The following is a 19,458-nucleotide window of genomic DNA, read 5'->3' as shown; positions in this document are numbered from 1 at the left end:
TCATGTTGGTGGTGGTGGTGACGCTGCTACAGGGACAAAGGGTTTACCACTGATGTTCAGAGAACAATTGCCAGGACCATTGAGTTACAAGAAAGCATTGGCAAAGGTCGGTTTGGAGAAGTTTGGTGAGGCAAGTAGCAGGGAGAGTTTGCTGGGAAGATATTCTCTTCTAGGGAAGAACATTTGTGGTTCTGAGAGGCAGAGATTTATCAGACTTGATGTTATGCCATGAAAACATCCTAGGATTTATAGCAGCAGACAAGAAAGACAATGGCACATGGACTCAGCTGTGGCTGGTGTTGGATTACCATGAGCAGGGATCCCTTTTTGATTACTTGAATAGATACACTGTTACAGTGGAAGGGATGATCAAACTCACTGTGTCCATGGCAACTGGTCTTGCCCATCTTCACATGGAGATTATTGGTACCCAAGGAAAGCCAGCTATTGCTCACAGAGATTTGAAATCAAAGAATACCCTGGTGAAGAAAATGGAACCTGTTGTATTGTGAACTTGGGACTGGCTGTGAGACAGGATTCTGCCACAGATACAATTGATATTGCTCCAAACCACCGAGGAGGCATGAAAAAGATTTTTTGCAGTGAACTATGACCATATCTAACAGCAATCTGAAGTCTCCAAAAAGATGATGGGATCCCACAATGATGATTTCATGGAGTATGATAAAGCCATTAAGCTTATTAACACCACTCAAAGATCATCTTTGGACTACAAACTGCTCAGGACAATTTTGTAATGGCTAGCTGAGATGATCCAGCCTCACAGACTACTTGAACAAGAACTTGACACAAGCCCTGCACATTCCCATTAAGCAGAAATTGTACAATAAATGATATGGCTAACTGTCCTAGAACTTGACAATTAACCCTAACATTTTCTTTTCAGGATCTCTAATGATGCTGTAGCCTCCAGACAGCAGGAAGTGATTTTAAGAAAATGATGCCCACATTACCAAGAGTATGGGTGGTTTTTGGTCATTCAAGAGGTTATGGATAATTTTCCTTGTTTAGGATGGTTGGTACAAGTTATTAATTAATAATGGTCATAAAAAAGCTGAACAGGGAGATTAGATTCAGGGTTCTTGTTTGAAAAAATAAGAAAAAAAAAGAAGATATAGAAAAGAGGTAGATTATTGAATCTACTCTGAAAAAAGTGATATGGAAATAATAGGATAAAAGGGTAGATTATCGAATCTACTCTGTAAAGAAAAAAGAGAGGATATAGATATGATAAGATAAAAGATAGATTATTGAATCTACTTTTAGAAAGCAACTACTAGTTTTAAATATTTTCATTTGATTTGATTTTGTATATTATAAAAAATTTTGAATTGGAGTCATGGAAAAAGAATAAATAAAAGATTTTTTTTGTCTGAATTTGTCAAATGTTAATGGACTGGACTTTGTTAATATAGTTCTTGACTATATATTTTATATACTTATTGTATATAGTTTTTCTTATATTTGTTATAAACTTCTCTTATTATTTTAGACAAAAATGGGGAAATGTGGTGATATTTTATTTGTGCTCTAACAAATAAAACTTGTCTAGGAATCAGAGGACAGAGCCAGCCACTGGATTAGACATAGAGGCCAGATAGTGGTGGCACACACCCTTAATCCTATCACTCTGGAGGCAGAGATCTGTCTGGATCTCTGTGAGTTCAAGGTCACACTGGAAACAGAGCCAGGCAATGGTAGCTCACACTTTTAATTCTAGAACTTGAGATCCCATTCTTTGCTTAGGAAGGACACATGTCGTTAATCCCAGGAAGTGATGGCAGGAAGCAGCTTTTTCAGAACTCAGAGCAGTTGCACATTGAAGTTCTGAATAAGTATCAGTGGTGTGTTGTACATATTTCAATTTTCCAAATTCTGCAAAGTAAAACACATCCATCTGCCAGATTTCATTCCTCTAGTACCCTTTGGGTTACATATTGCTGATAGTGGGGTCTAAATGTAAAAAGAACAAGTAGGACACTTCCTTATAATTTCCTTGCTTATTGTGAGGTTATAGAAAAATCTTTTTTTAAATCTTTACTATTGACATGATGTGTTTATGAAATTATGTGGCCTCCAGCACATTTCCTATCAATAGTTTATCTGTCTCATCATTACCTTGTGCTAGAGGGCCTGGCAGACCCATATAGGATTGGATGTGAGTTATATATAAAGAATGCTTCCTATTCCTAATTATATCTTATAACTGAATAAATAACAAAGTTAATTCTGACTCATCAAGGATAGGTTTTGCAGTGTCAATATGTAATACCACTCTTTCAGCATACTGAGGGTCAGTTACTATGTTGGGAGGTTCAGAAAAGTTCATTAGTACCAACAGAATAGCATACAATTCCAAATTTTGAACTGAATTATAAGGACTTTGAACCACTTTACTTAAATTTTCTGATTTGTAACCTGCCTTTCCTTGTTTGTTTGCATCTGTATAAAATGTATGAACTCCAGATATGGGTTTTTCCTGTACAATTCAAGGCAAGATCCAATCAGCTCTCTTTATAAGTTGAATTCTATCACTTTTAGGATATTTGCTGCAATCTTTTTGTCCATAATTTGTCAATGTCATCATTAGTTAGAGGTACTACAGTTTCTGCTGGGTCTATTCCTGCTAAATGATGAAGTCTCAATTTTCCTTTCAAAATCAAGTCAGAGATCTTTTTCACATAAGTTTTTAATCTTTTACTCTGTTTATTCAGCAGAAATATCCATTCCAATATATCTTCCCTCTGCATTAAAATTCCTGTAGGAGAAAGCTTAGAGGGTAAAATAACCAAAATACAATCAAGCTTTGGATTCACATGATCCACATATCCTTACTGTACTTTCTTTTCTACCAAGCCAATTCTCTCTCAGCTTCAACAGGTAATTCTCTTGGACTATTTAAGTTCTTGTCACCTTCTAAGATTTTGAACAAATTACTCAGTTTATTTTTTACCCCAACCATAGTTTGTAGATGGGAAATATCTCTGAATAATCTTTGAAAGTCATTAAGAGTTCATAATCAATCTCTCCTAATTTGTACCTTTTGGGGTCTAATTTTTTGTAGACCTATATTATTTCCTAAATAATTAATAGAATCTGCTCTTTGTATCCTTTCAGGAGCAATTTCTAATCCCCAACAGGGCAAAATTTTCTTTATTTCTCCAAACATTCTTTCTAAAGTATCTGCATTTGAGTCAGCTAGTAAAATAGTGTCCATATAATGATATATTATAGATATAGCAAATTTTTGATGTATTACTTCTAATGGCTGTTGTACAAAATATGGCATAGGATTGGGCTATTCAAAATTCCCTGTGGGAGAACCCTCCATTGATATCTCTTAACTGGTTGAGAATTGTTATAAGTAGGCCCCTTGAAGGCAAATCTTTCTCTGTCTTATTCTTGTAAGGATTTTGAGAATGAACAGTCTTTTAAATCAATAACTATAAGAGGCCATTCTTTAGGTAAGAGAGTAGGCAAAGAAATTCCAGATTGCAGAGAGCCTATTGGCTGAATTACCTTGTTAATTGCTCTTAGGTCTGTTACAATTCTCCATTTATCATTTTTTCTTTTTAATAACAAATACAGGAGAATTCCAAGGGCTGGTAGATTCTTCCATATGCTGAACACTATACTGCTCTTGTACCAGCTCTTCCAAGGCCTGCAGTTTCTCTGTTGTTAAAGGCCATTGCTGAACCCACACAGGATTATTGTTAACCATTTTAAAGGTAGAGCTGTTGGTGTCTTTGGAAGATCAGCAGTTGTTGTGTCCTGTTTTGGTGACCACTCATTAATATAAAACCTTCTAATATTTCTCTCAGAAACATGTGTTAGTTTATGATTTGTTTCTAAGGTTGGAATAATGTTAATCTGAGTATTCCATTGGTCTCATAAATTCATAGCTATATTAGACACATATGGCTTTAATTTTCCTCTCTGTCCTTCTGGACCTATACATTTGAGCCATCTTGCACTCTGTTTCACTTGAGATAATGTTCCAATCCCTAACAGCTGAACATTTACCTCCTGAAGAGGCCAAGTTCGATGCCAAAATTCTGGTGCAATTATTGTCACATCTGTACCTGTGTCTACTAAACTGTCCAAGATAATAACATTTATTCATATTTTTAATTTGGTCTTTGTTCATTTATAGAAGTTTGCCAAAAATTTTACTTTATGGGTTCTTCTGAATTTCCTTTTTTCTCTGGTATAGTGGTTCTATCACCCAGAGAAGCCTGTTTTATTCTAATAGGCATTTGGTTATTTAATTGCTCTGAGTAGGGGTTTCTTCTATGATGGCAGGAAAGGTCTGAACTGAATTTGCTGTGGGGTCTGCATGAGCCCCCTCTGGCAGTTTCCTGCAGACCAAGGATTACCTTGCCTGTCCTTTGTTGATCTACGTTCGTTGGTCCAGTGTTTTCCCTTACCACACCTTCTGCATACTCCAGAAGGAAGGGGCATTCTGTTGCCATTGTTCCTTGAAGAAACATTGTTTCTAGGAGTGACCTGTCTATACTCCCTTTTCAAATGACTGTTTTCCACATCCAAAACATCTGACATTTTCCCTCAAACCTTTTGAAATTGCTTCTCCTATCCACATATGATCATGGTCATGAGACTCAACATTAATTTTGTCCTTGATCCTATGTTCCAAGCATGCAAATCTTGCCTTTAACAATCTGATTATTCTTTGGCAGGCTGCATACACATTCTCAAAAGCAAGAGATTCAATTTTTATCTGTCTAGCTTCTGAAATTGGCATCATTCTATTTATTGCTGAAGACAGCCTTTGAAAGAAATCTGTGAAGGATTCTCTAGGGCCTTGCATAACTTTTGTGAATGATTCAATTTTCTTTCCTGCTTCCTCAGTTCTGTCCCATGCATTTATGGCTGCCATGGGGCATCGATTTAAGGTTTGGTTATAATATAAATATTGTCTTTGTATATCAGCACTTTTGCTTTCTCCAAGAAGCTGATCCTGGGAAATTTCTACACCTCTAGCTCTATATTGTCTTTCTATTGTTTTAGCCTTGTCCTTAAACCAAGTGTGCCACTGTAATTGTGCTCCAGCCTCAGGACAGCTGTTACCAATTCTTTCCAGTCCTGAGGAATAATTCTATTACAAGTTGACCACGAGTTCAACATTTGCTTTATGAATGGAGACTCCATGCCATAGGATACTGTAGCTTCCTTAAATCTCCTCAAATCTAACATTTCCACTAAAGTTCAGTTAGCTTGTACATGCCCTTGATCAGTTAGTTGCTGTATGGCTACTGGATAAATTAAGTTTGATTGTTTGAAAACAGGCTGTCTCTCTGTAACCTTATATTATATTCAATTCCAATATAATTTTAGCTTTAAACTCTTCTGTCTGGGTCTCAATTTCTCCATCATTAATTTTAACAGGTTTTTGCTAAAGCTTTCATCTTGGCACTTAAATTGACTAACATTTTTCATAGTAAAATAAGGATAATTAAACAAATAATATGCACAATTGATGTTATATTCATCCCATCAACATTAATTATCCTCTCATTTAATTGTTCCATTTTCAGACTACCTAATGTGTTATAAAACATTGACCAATTTCCTTCCATTGTAAAGATATTTCCTATTATTTAACGTGGGAAGAAGTTTTCTCTTTTAACTAGTTTCTCCCTTTAAGATATCTGATATCTTAATTGACTTACCAAGTCAGCGTAGAACAGTAGAAGTCTGAGGGAATTTCAAAGCAGCCACCTAGTGTGGTTGCATTCCAAGATGGGAATCCAGAGAGAAAGAGAGAGAGAGAGAGAGAGAGAGAGAGAGAGAGAGAGAGAGAGCCTACTACCTACTAGCAGAAGAAAAAAAAAGCAAAAAGCTAATGTCCAGTCACCTGTTCTCACTTGAGCCATTTTGGGCCTGAGCCAGGGGTCTGTAGCTCCAGCCACACGAGTTGAAGATCTGGCCAAAAGCAGCTCCAGCTGCATGTAGCCAGATTGTTTGTAGCTCAGCCAGGCCACAAACAGATTTTTAATGATTTCTTGCCACATGAGCACCAATTGCAGAAGAGTTTCTAAACAGCCTTATTAAATAAGAAACACAGAGCCAAATACAGGGCTGAAAGCCATAGAGATCATAGAAATAGTGAGAATCACCAATTAACCTTGGCTTACCACGCTGCTGTAGCTTCCTTAAGAGAACAGCTTCTTCCTGTCTAACCTGCACCTTTATTGCCTTGCTGTTCTGCCTTCTCATTGGCTCTTAGCCCAGCCACCTCACTTACTTGTTACTGCCTGTCTGTACAGACCTCCAGGTCTCTATGGTTGGTAATGGGATTAAAGATGTGTCATCAAGCTTGGCTGTGTTCTTGTGATCAGATTAAGGGTATGTGCTACCACTGCCTGACTTTTGTTTATGGCTGGCTATTTATGTCCTCTGATCTCTAGGAAAACTTTATTTATTAACATATAAATAAAATATCACCATATTTCAGCACAAATAAAATATCACCACACTGTCTCAAAAACAAAAATTAAACAAAACAAGACAAAGAACCAAAGCAAATAGCAGGGTGGTAGTGACATATTCCTTTAGTCCCAGCACCCAGGAGGCAGATGTGGATGGATCTCTGTGAATATGAAACCAGCTTGGTCTACTGAGCAAGTTCCAGGATACCAAATCTATTCAGAGAATCTGTGCATAAAAAAGAAACAAACAAAAAATGAAAAAAACAAAAATAAAAAGCAAATGAGTAAAATAATTAAATAATTAAAAATTTAAAAATTACACATGAATGGTGCCCACCAAAAGTTCTGGATTAAGATGGGAAGGCAGGCAAAGAACCAGATATCATAATCAGGGAAAACTGATGTATGTATATCATGTGATATCAGGTAGCGCCAAAAAAAGTTTTTTTTTTCTTCCATTAACAGTGTCCCCTGTGGATATACTTTGATGGTTGAACAACTGTCCTCCTTGGGATCATCATCCTAGACTATTCAGTCAGGTGGCAACACCACATCAATGTGTATTTGTATCCATGCTCACCATGGGATAGAGGGTTTAGTATTAGATATTAATTGTTCCAGTAACTTACCCTCTCTGGAAACATTTGCCATTCCCCTCCCTGCTTCAGTTTTAGGGAAGTGGGGATGCCACCATTCTGTGTTCCTACATGTAGGTGAACATTAGATTTTACACTATTTTAAGCTACCACAGGTATATGTATCAGGGGTCTTTAACAGCTTCCTCTAAGTTTTGATATTTGGAATTCCACTGTCATTTTCAGTGTTATCTAAAAGTATAAAAATTATACTTGAATCTACTTTGTATTCTGTGAAGGAACAGCACATGTGAGAAGTAGGGTTTTTTTTGAGGAGAGGGGTATGTAACAATGTTAGATACTCCTCAGAAATAGCAATCTGGTTATAGTTTAGAGTACATCTGCATTGCACTTTCTGATCTAAGGAAATCCTGTTTCTTGACATTCTGTTTTTCTATATTATTTCACTCAGATGCAGTGACTGAAGTGAAGACAGACATCTATGTGACCAGTTTTGGTCCTGTTTCAGATACTGACATGGTAAGTATAGTTTCTGAAAAGGAAAAAGAAAAAGATGATTCAATAGGTGAAAAATAAATTGTCATTTTCCACAGTAGAACGCCAATATGTTCTAAGGAGATATCTTTTCTCATGAAATCCTTACTAGCTAGTTTTTGGACGTGTGCCTTTTCAATGCTTTCTTCACCTATTTCCATAAACTGTACTTAGCCACACAGGAGTACCTGTCTCTTCTTCTACTCCCCACCTTTAACAATTGGCTTAGTTCTGTATCTGCAGTTATCTACCCCTTCACACTTTTTTGGCACTCTACCTATTTGTTCAAATGGGTCATTTAAAGAGAGCAATGCAGTAGTTAGTATTGTTGACCAAGTAACCAGTAATGCTATCCAAGTATGTTGTTCCTTGCAATTGGTCTCCATTCACTGAGGACATGGATGGACCAAATATTTCAGTGCTTGGATTTAAATCACTTTTAAATACTGTTTGTTTTATAGATGTGAGTAGCTGGGGGAGTTACAGCACTAGCAATAGGACAGAGGTTACATACAAGTAGTACTGAGGAGTTGCTGCATGCAAAGATTGCTTCTCCTCCCACCATTCTTTTTTGATGTACAAGCAAACAATCTGATGAAGGTTTAAATATCAGATATTGGGTTGTATGTTTTTCATACAGAGAAAAAAATGAAGCCATTGTTTACTTAGTGTGTCTGGGATGTAGCAGATCTCAGTAAAATTTTGTTGAATGGTTTTATATTGAGAATAAATTTTTGAGTTAGTTTTTGAGAATGCATACTTCTATGTATCTCTGGCTGGACTGGAACTCACCATGTGGATCAGGCTGACCTTGAACTCATGATAATCTCATTCTTTTGCTTCATGAATGTTGAATGACAGTTATGTACTACTTCATCAGGCAAGGTATGGAAATCTTAATATTTTTCAAAATAAGTTTAAATAAATGTTCTTTATCATCTATTTTGATATCTTCTATTTTGCTGTCTGGGGAGACCAGCCTTCAGTAGCACAGGGCTTAAAGGGAAATCCACAGAGTCCATATACTATGACTTTTTTTATCTGAGGGAATAAGGGGAAAGACATCCAAACTCTCTTGATGGTTTCCTTTTTTATTCTTCTTCAGTATTCTCTATTCATTATTTTCTTAGTGATTTCTTTCTCTCATTCTTGATGATTTCCTTCTAACTCTATCTTTATTCTTTCCCTTACAGCTTATATACCCCAGCAAAATCTTTCATGCAATATAAAAATTACAATGTGGTTACATTCTATTTTTCAAGTGAATAATTGTAATGAATACAGGTAAAAACATAGTTTTCATCTCCCTTGCATGATTAAAATGAAGTCATCCCAACAACCCACATACATTCCTATCTAAGAAACTTGTTATAGATTAACAGAGTGTGAACAAGTAGGATATTTTTCTCAGCCATCTTTTACTGGCAGGCTGCATATTGCAGTTACAAAGAGTCAATCACTTTATTACTTATCTTGAAAGTTAATCTTAGAAGGAATCTTAAAGGAATCACAAACAAACTTTTTTACATGAAAAACAATCAATCAGATCTACTTTAAATCTTTAGGGTGCATACCCACTCATCAATAGTTTTTTTTTTTTTTATATCAGAAGATTGAGGGCAGAAATGGGTACAAGGCAGAGATGACTAGCCAAACTAGTGGAAACACATGAACAGTGGACCAATAGCTGTGGAGTCCTCATGGGACTGGACTAGGCCCTCTGCATTGGTGAGACAATCGTTTAGCTTAAACTGTCTGGGGGGCCACCAGGTAGTGGGATCGGGATCCATCCCTAGTTCATGAGCAGGCTTTTTGGAGCCCAGTGCCTATAGTGGGGCACCTTGTACAATCCTGCTGCAGGGAGGAGGGGCTTTGACCTGCCTCAACTGAATGTGCTGGGCTCTGCTGACTCCCCATGGGAGACCTTGCCTTGGAGGAGGTGGGAATGGGGGTGGGTTGGGGGGAAGGTTGGGAATGGGAGGAGGGAGAAGAAGGGGGATCTGTGGTTGTTATGTAAATGAATAGAAAATTTCTTAATAAAAAATACAAATGGGTATAAGAAATTAATCCTCATCTTTGATTATCAACCAACCCTAGCCAAGAAAATATGTCAGCTAGTAGCAGTTGGGCTGCTTTGTATTTTTTAACCTAATCTAATGAATCTATCACTCAGCTATGTGTCCTTGTGAACTTTATATTGTTTTCTAGGGTTTTTCTTCTCAAAGTTACTATCAAAACATCTAATGTAACCTGAAGTTTTTTTCAAGGCTTTGTTTTAGCTATGATGCACTCTGAAAACTATGAACACATCTCCCAACATTAAGATTAAAAGAATTAAAGCTAGTTGGACTACTGGGACTCAGTTGCTTTTCTTAATCATTAACCTAAGCCACAGTCTATACAACTTCTCAATAGAAACTCATGTGTTCTAGCTCTGTGACACTTGCTTGTTTTATTTTTAATCCTCTCCAGCCTCTGCTTTATCAGAGGCAGGGGCAACATTTTATCCTACCTTAGCCTATGTTAAATTTTCTGCTAAACTAACCTCTATCATAATCCCTTACTATATTTATTAAAGACCCTCAATCATCAAAATCCTATTTAAACTAACACTATTATTGTATAAAATCATTGCTGCAGTTAAACAGTACAGCTTAGGATGAAATCATCTTCATAATAATCCACAGGTGAAAATCCCCAGTAGAGCAGGATATTTCCATGAGATAAACATACTTTATTACTAACAGTGAGGAACTTCCCACACTCATTCACACCATACCAGATACCAGTGACAAACATGTAAAGGCACAGCAGAAGCAAAATACATTCCAGGGTCTGTGATCTTGGGGCCTACCTATCTGTGATTCACCTATCGGAGATTTGTTTCTTGGTGTGCCGATCCCCTGAAGACAATTGCCATCTGCTGCTCCTCTGACATGGCCACCGGCACTTCTGTATGTCTGTTTTTAGTGGGTCATGCCCAGCCCTTTATGTCAGTGCTGAGGATCTGAACTCATGTCTTCCTGTTTTACAGCAAACTCTTTACTAAACTGTCTCTCAGCCCCAACAAAATTTAACCTTAAAATGAAAATTTAACACATTCTTTTCTCTTAACACTACACACACACACACACACTCTACATTTGCTCATTGCCACTCATTCATCATCACCTATAAATACATTCAGACAAATGTACACATAAACATCAAACACACATAGAATGTGCACTACCTTAAACAGCCTGAAGACATACACATGCAAACAGGTACTTGAACCCAGAGATACCAATGAAGCACCTTTTCCCCACCAGTGTGTATGCAGGGGCTCTGGAGACATTTCTGCAAATCTAGATGTTGTCTCTTTCTCTTTTCAAAGTTTGATTATTTCACTTGTTTGTTTATATTTCTTCAATAGGTTTAAGTAAAAGCAATAGAATGAGTGGATCTTTCCTGGTCAGGAGGAAATGCTTGGACCAAATATATTCAATATTCTTTTAGCAGTACTCCCATCCCTTCTTAAGACTGTAGTTCATCTGAGTGAGAAACACATTGCTGTTGCTTTTGAAAGGTTTCCTCTCAGTGTTCTTGGTAGTGTGAAACAGTTGACCCCAAACAGTCTGACTTTGGTGATGAGTAGCAACAAAAACATAAGAATGACTGATAACAGAATACATGAAAAAGTAAATGAAATTTGAGTACAAGAAATGAGTTGTAAACTGTATAATAAGGATTTTATAGTTGCCATGATTGAACAGGTTATGATAACTCTGTAATAAATGTAGTGAACTACTATGTGGCTCTTCAGTAATATTAACACTGAGACAGCAAGAGACTTTGTGCCTTTCTGCAACTATCTACCCTTAGGAATGCTTAGGCCATTTTTTTGATTGGATATACAAAAAGGTGGTAGAGAGGTGGCAATATCAGACAGAACATTTAAAAAATTTAGTACATTTAGTGAAAATGTACTTTCAGAAAAGGATTTTCTATCCTTAATAGTGAAAACCAGATCTTGGTAGATGGAAAAATTCCCCATGGTATCTCAAGATATTTTGTTTAAAGTTGTTATTATTGTTGTTGTTATTGTAAAATCTGTTTTCTTTCTTAATTTTTATACATTTTGATAAAATATAGTTTCATCACTGTCCTGTTTCTTTCTTCCCTCCAGCACCTCCCAATCCCTATAAACTCCTTCCATGTGCCCCTCCTCTCAAATTGATAGCCTCTTCTTCCCCAATTATTATTGTTAAGATCCTTTGAATTATTAGCCGGGCGTTGGTGGCGCACGCCTTTAATCCCAGCACTCGGGAGGCAGAGCCAGGCGGATCTCTGTGAGTTCAAGGCCAGCCTGGGCTACCAAGTGAGCTCCAGGAAAGGCGCAAAGCTACACAGAGAAACCCTGTCTCAAAAAACCAAAAAAAAAAATCCTTTGAATTATAATGTATATCATGGAGGCTGAGGAACTGTTAAGCAGGAAATTTTAGATATCAGTTCTAGGTGTTACTTACCCTTTCCTGAAAGATACTTTGACTGCTGAAAGGTAACAAATGCCAGCTGTAAATCTTCAACTGAGAAATTTCCTAGGAAATACAATGGGCAGCCAAGTAATGATGCAAGTAAAATAGTACAGTCATAGAAATGACCACCTAGCTTAATGGGAAAAAGAAAAAAAAAGAATGAAAATCCATAATGGATATTAACAGTCATAATTCTTGATAATATATTCAGGTATCATATATTCTGTTTGGACAAATCTTAAGGAGATTGTGCAAAGTTATCAAAACATCTAAATATCACACAGAATAAAGTGGTCATTAAAAAGAAAATAATAGTTCAGGGAAAGGTGACTTTACTGGTAAAGGTGAACTTGAAGTCTTTTCTTCTCTAGCATTAGAAAAAGAAAATATGTCCACTTAAAGTCCTTCCTTACTACAGACCCAGGTACAGAATGGTTGCCTATTTTGAATGCCTCTTAGGAAGTCAATTTCCTTTCATTTCCTTGTCAAGTAGTGTATTTCCAGATGCAATCAAATAATGGTTCTATATTCATGAATTTCTTCCTAGGAGCCCATGATCAACTATTTCCTGGGATTTGTGTAACATGCATATCCAGGCCACATGCAAATGCTTAGAAGAACATTTTAAGAGTCATGCATCACTAAAATATTGCTGTGGATTAGCTTTTCCAAATGGAGAATGATGGAGAGAAAGGAAAGGGGAGAAGGTACTTAAAATTGGGAAAATGACAAGATCTTCATTTTAATTCAGTGTGTGTGTGTGTGTGTGTGTGTGTGTGTGTGTGTGTGTGTGTGTGTCCACATGCACATTCAGTTGTAGATATAACTAACCGTCTTATTAAATAAGAAACACAGAGCCAATACAGAGATGAAAGCCAAGAGATCAGAGCTAAGAGCCTTACCCATCTGCTGCAGCTAGCCTCTTCAGCCAAGAGAGACCTACTTCCTGAGTGTTTGTCTTTATATAAATCTTCTGTTCTGCCTTCTCATTGGTTGTAAACCCAACCACATGACCGCCTTATCACTGCCTGTCTGTACAGACCTCCAGATCTTCTATGGTTAGTATTGAGAGTAAAGGCGTGTTTCTCCAATGCTGGCTGTATCCTTGACCACACAGAGATCTACCTAGCTCTGCCTACCAAGTGCTGGGATTAAAGGCACGCACCACGAACGCCCAGCTCTGCTATGGCTGGCTATTAGCTTTGACCCCCAGGCAACTTTATTTATTAACATACAAATAAAATCCCATCTCAGTACAAATAAAATATCACCATATTCAGTTAACTGATTTTATTTTATTTTGAGACAGCAGTTCTCTGTGTAGCCCTGGCTATCCTGGAATTCACTCTGTAGACCAGGCTGGCATCAAACTCATAGAGATCCTCTTGCCTCTGCTTCCTGAGTACTAGGATTAAAGGTGTGCTAAATCATCAGTCTAATGGTAGGTTCATGAAACGATAAAAATTTCGGAGTTGATTCTTAGTTTTAAAAGGTAAGATTTGCAACCATAAGATATCCTTGAAAGGTCAAATGTCAGATAACTGAGTAGAGAACATGACAACACATTCACTCTTTATTCCATTCTGACTTTCATAAGAGATATGAGTGTGTTTATTTATAGACATAATTGAAAACATGCAACTTCCCTTTGACGTCTATTAAGATAATTTTTTTCTCCTCTAATCTTTGTGTTTGCTTGAATTAATATATAATCCAGTATTAGAGTATTTTTACATTTCTTGGAAGTATGTAGGTTGCATTTGATGTGATTTTTATTCATTTCTTAATTTGTCATACTATTTTTTTTTTTTTTTGGTTTTCCGAGACAGGGTTTCTCTGTGTAGCTTTGCGCCTTTTCTGGAACTCACTTGGTAGCCCAGGCTGGCCTCGAACTCACAGAGATCTGCCTGCCTCTGCCTCCCGAGTGCTGGGATTAAAGGTGTGCGCCACCACCGCCCGGCTTGTTATACTATTTTATGTATAACCTATGATCACAGGTTTCTACTGCTACCACTCTTGTCCATTCCACCATCATTTTCAGCATGTCTAGTTAAAAGAAGTTCTTACCTGACTTCCTTGTTTCTGTTTTTATTTTATTATTTAATGTACATATGAGTTATAGTGAGATAATTCAGCACATACAGATGATGTGCAATGATCAAATGAAGTCCAATTTTAATTCCTTACTCCTGATTACTTTATAATCCTTTGGTGCTCTCTTTCTACCATGATTTTACACTTGTTTCTTTTTCTTCATTAAATTTGGGAGAAGTTTTAAAACTGGTAGTGTTTTCAAAGACACCTTTGGCTGTATATATGGCTGTATATATTTATGTATCACTTGTATTTTGTGTTTTTATTTAATTTTTTAAATTAAAGACATATATCTTTATGTTTTCTATTGAAATTTTTGCTTGTGTATGGATTGTCCCTTTCTCTACTTTCTTTGCCTGTGCTTTGTGGTACTTCTGGAATCTTGAGGTACATTAGAATATTGATTTTTCTTTTTCTTGTCAGTGTGTTTAAATCTTTTGTATCAATTTCACACTAAGTACCACTTTAGAAAACGAAAACAAAACTTCAGATGTAAACATTTATCACTTTTAAGCAGAGCTTTTTGCTGTTGTTTTACTATGTATTAAATAGAAAATCTATATGTATTAATTAGTTCATACTTATTCATTGGGTTTTAATTTTTATCAATAAATTATAAATTTGATTGGGCTTTTATTTATTGAGAACATGTGTTTCTTGATTTTTTCATGAAATTTAATTTTAACATATACATTTTGGTTATATAATATTAATTCATGTAGAATAGAGCTATATTTTGTTAGTGTTGTGAAGAAAAATAAGAAATTATAAGAATTTTAAAATTTTAATTTATTTTTCAAGAATTTCATACATGAATACCACATTAATGTAATTTCTACCCTATCTTCCCTCCCTCAGCTCCTCTCACGTTCTCTTACTCGCTGTTAAATTCATGACTTGACTTACTTTTCCTTAATTACTTACACACACACATATAACCTACTGAATTTACATAGTATTGTTCAAGTGTGTGTGTGTGTGTGTGTGTGTGTGTGTGTGTGTGTGTGTGTGTGTATTTAGTGCTGACCACTTGAGATCTGACAACCTATCAGATTATCAGGAAGCTCATCCCTGAGCAAAAAGATTTAAGATGACACTAGAAAATGGAAACATCTCCTATACTTATAGATTAGCAGAATTAATATTGTGAAAATGACAATTATACCCAAATCATTCTACAGATTCAATACAATTTGCATCAAAGTCCCTAGACATTCTTCATAAAAGTAGGAGGAAAAAATCCTAAAATTCATATTGAACTACAAAAGACCCTGGAGAGTCAAAGCAATGCCAAACAAAGTGAAAAATGCTGGAAGGATTAGCATTCCAGATTTCAAACTATTATTTCCAATAGAGTGATCAAGGAATGTCTCTGATGTAGTGACTTTCAAAGGATTTGTATTTTCACTTAAAAAAAACTGGAATCATACTTTATTACAAAGGCAAAACTGTTTACTGTATAGTCCCTTTTGTCTGTATTGTATACTTTGTTTTTGATCATCCTCAAACACAGCTGAATCATTCCAGTCCTTCTCTTTTATGTCTTCTGAGGTTTACCTTATTCTCTTCTGTTTTATTTTCTCTTCTCATATTTCCATAAAATTGAAACATTTTTTCCTACTTTTGTATTTTATATCCTCTCAATTACATTCATGATTGATTACCTTAAATGTTTACATATATATTTGACACGAGAATGGCATTTTATATCTTCACTCTTTTTCCAAATCTGATAAGAATGTATTAATTTCCACATTTTACTCCTTCCTTCTATATAGCTTGTTCTAATTTGTTTTTCTAACTTATTCTCCTCGTCCTTATTAGCCATTTTTAAAGCTTATGAATGTACTTTTCAGTACATTCCCTGTTTTATATTCATAAGGGTTTTACTTTCAACTGCAGGAAAGTATTCTTTTAGAAGTCATTTTGAGAAGGCTTATTTAATCATTTACTTATATTTGTGCATAGAGTGTATACTTCATCTTAGAGTTTTAGATGCAAAGGAATAGCAGTGAACAGAAAAAAAGTCCCTACTATAGTAGAATTTCCAGTCTGTTGTGTTGAAAGAAATAGTAAACAAAGACATATTTTGTCAGTGCTGTGAAGAAGAAAAGTAACAAATGGTCAGGAGAAGGATTGCTATTTGTTTATGGTAAGATGTTCAAAGAAGTTCTCTTTACTGTACAGTCCAATGGGACTGAAGGCTGCAAAGAACCCAGCCATAAGAAAACTCAGAGTTAGAATGATCCTTGAGTACTAAATGCTCTGCCTTACTTTACATGTGTAAAATGTTGACCTAGCTCTATCAACTATAGAATTCTGGAATAATGATTATTTCTTTTTCCCTTTGGAATTTCCGATATACATTTGCATTAACTTTTTTACTTGTCTTGTTACCTTTAAGATGTCTGATGTCAATCAAGTTGACAGCTCTTTGTTCATCTCCTTTTTGGTATTCTTTGAGTCTGCTTTGTGCTGGGTTGGCTTGGCTATATTTTAATTTATTGACTTTGCAGCTCATTATGGTTCTTGAACCTAAGGATACATCTATTTCAGTAGTTCTGGGAAAGTTCATCCATTAGAATATTGAAAATTGTTCCTCCATCACTTTCTCCATTCTCTTATGTTTAGAATTTTCAAGAAGATTCTCTGAACCTTTCCTGCTTATTCATGTTAAAATGGTAGGAAAGATTTATCTTCATATTTTCTCCTGTTTATCTGTCTGAAATGTAAACTGAGCAGTTTTTCCCCATATATTTATCTCTCTTTGGTAATATCAATTCTGATTGATTAATTTTTTTTTCTGGTAACTCATTTTCTTATATAGTATGGCACTTCACGCAGGTCCTTTTTCAAACCTTTTTTTTTTTTTTAAATTTCTCTATCCCCCAAAATCTTTATAATTTAACAGCAGATCTTTCCTAATCTCTACTCGATAATTATATTGTATGAAGTCTGTAAAGTGAGTCAAATTCGGTTATATGCTGTATCAGATAACTGACCATTTCCTTAGGTATTTTATTGTGGATTACAATATTCTTTTCACCAAGCATTCATTTATAGGGTTGTCCTTCCAGAGTGTTTTTGTGATACCTTATCTCTTGGCATCTGAGACCAATTTTTATGTTAATTTCTCAATTTGAGAGTTTTAGATGAAGCAGACAATGTACATTCATTTGAACATCAATCCAAAATTAGATGAGGCTGAATTTCAATAGAAAAGTCTTTCCTTTCCCTCTAGCCACTTCCTTTTTGAACTTTCAGGGTATGGGCTTATTCTGTCTTGCAAATTTTATCTAGTTCATTCCTTTTGCTGTGGTTGGAGCTTTTTAAGATTGTGGCTTTATGTGGGAGTTGAGTTGCAGTTTATAGGCTGGCAGAGTCCCGGTTTATACCCGTTGTCCTAATTACTTATAAAGCCTTTGGTCTCTCTCAAAAAATATTCCAGTTCAGGCAACAAATTGTAGGATCTTCCCATTCTTAGGCAGGGATGTGAATGTGATCCTGAAGGAAGGAAAGATCTAGACTTTAACTGAAAGAAAATATCTCAAATATGAAGGCAACAAAGTATGTCAGGGAAGAGTTTATTCAAGGTATGATCAGAAGCAGTCAGTGGATTGGATTTTCATATACTTCTAGTTGCTATTTCAGTTTTTTAACCTAGCTAGCTGAAGGTATCTCTGTGCCTTTTGTTCTTTTTTAGTTTAATTTTGCTCTTATTTAGAATTCAAAACAAAATCAAAAATTGAATTAAAAATATTTAGTAGAACAATATATAGCATTCTAGCTGTCACTCACCTATCAAATATAACTAATTTAATAATTTTAGAAAGCAGAATGTAGCAGGAATGTTAAAGAGTCTTATTAATAAAATCAAACCTGAACCAGGTATTGGGGTGAACACTGGAAGATCAGAGAGACAGAATGGGCCTCAGCTAACCTCACCTGGCCAACTTTCTCAGCTGATCTTGTTTCCTCAGACTGGAAGCCTCTGTGTCCTCAAATCTGAATGGCTCTCAGCTGAACTGTGCTGCTCAAAACCTAAAAGCTTAACCAGCCAAATGCTTAACCAGCCAAATGCTTCTAGTTTCTGGTCCTTGTTGCTGGAGGGCTTCTCTCCAGGTTCCCCAAGCCCCGCAGTCCCACAATCTACATATAAAATAATCACTCAGATGCTTATATCACTTATAAACTGTATGGCCGTGGCAGGCTTCTTGCTAACTGTTTTTTTTATCTTAAATTAACCCATTTTTATAAATCTATACCTTGCCATGTGGCTGGTGGCTTACCAGAGTCTACATGCTGCTTGTCCTGGCGGTGGCTGCAATCTCTCTCCTCAGCCTTCTGCTTCCCAGAATTCTCCTCTCTCCTTGTCCCACCTACTTCCTGCCTGGCCACCTACTTCCTGCCTGGTCACTGGCCATCAGTGTTTTATTTATATAGAACGATATCCACAGCATTTCCCCTTTTCTTCTTTTTTTAAAAAGTAAGGTTTTAACTTTAACATGGTAAAATTACATATAACAAAACAATTACCGAGCAAGAATTACAGTTACAATATTAAAGAAGATGTCTTATCTATCTTATATTTGTGAGTTTAAGGTTTTATATCTAACTTATCTTTTATCATAACTGAGAAAATTACGACTATCTAGTTTTCAACCACATCAAAGACCTGAGAAGGAACATAATGGTACCTGAGAAATGGTAGATGGATGCAAGCAACTTTCGGGAATCTTGCAAGAGTAGACAAAGACAGCTGGCAGCCTGGACAGTCACCTAATGTTTCTCAGCATTGTTGGTGCATTTAAATTGGCTACAGGCCTAGAGTATCTGACAGACCATTTTTAGAAGCAGGAATTCTGAGAGACCATCTTACCCTGTCTTGGCAGAGTACAGTGGTCGCTTTCCTTGTGTCCCGCTTGTCCAGAAAGGACAGCATTGCATTTGTACTGTCAGCCATCAAGGCAAGGGCAGTTCTTTGCCCAGTAGGCCATTTTGTGCCAAAAAGACAAACTTCCAAATGGAAATGTCTTAGAAACCCAACATTCTCTCGGGATCAATTGGTGCAGCCAGGAGCAATTGTGTCTCACGTCAACAGAATTTTAAGTTATTTAAATGCCATATTTTCTAGGTCTATGAAGTGTTTGAAGATTACCTATCTATCTCAAATATATCTATGTATACCTAGAAGACTTAACTAACATGGCTACAAATATGATTATCATAGATGACTAATTATTAATC

At 36.1% G+C, this 19,458-nt stretch overlaps 1 protein-coding gene across 2 annotated transcripts in view; it reads left to right on the top strand.

Annotated features, from left to right (window-relative positions):
* Window positions 1-19,458, top strand: part of Gabra3 (gamma-aminobutyric acid type A receptor subunit alpha3) — a 235,194-nt gene that overhangs the window by 130,430 nt on the left and 85,306 nt on the right. For both annotated transcript variants that reach the window (XM_037199298.1, XM_037199297.1), the window contains exon 4: window positions 7,518-7,585. In XM_037199298.1, the coding sequence (XP_037055193.1) occupies window positions 7,518-7,585 (68 nt within the window). The remainder of the gene's footprint in view (window positions 1-7,517; window positions 7,586-19,458) is intronic.

This window comes from Peromyscus leucopus, chromosome X (genome assembly GCF_004664715.2).
Source record: "Peromyscus leucopus breed LL Stock chromosome X, UCI_PerLeu_2.1, whole genome shotgun sequence".
NCBI classification, from domain to species: Eukaryota; Metazoa; Chordata; class Mammalia; order Rodentia; family Cricetidae; genus Peromyscus; species Peromyscus leucopus.
Note: the sequence above shows the minus strand (reverse complement) of the source record. Positions and strands in the feature narration are given on the sequence as shown.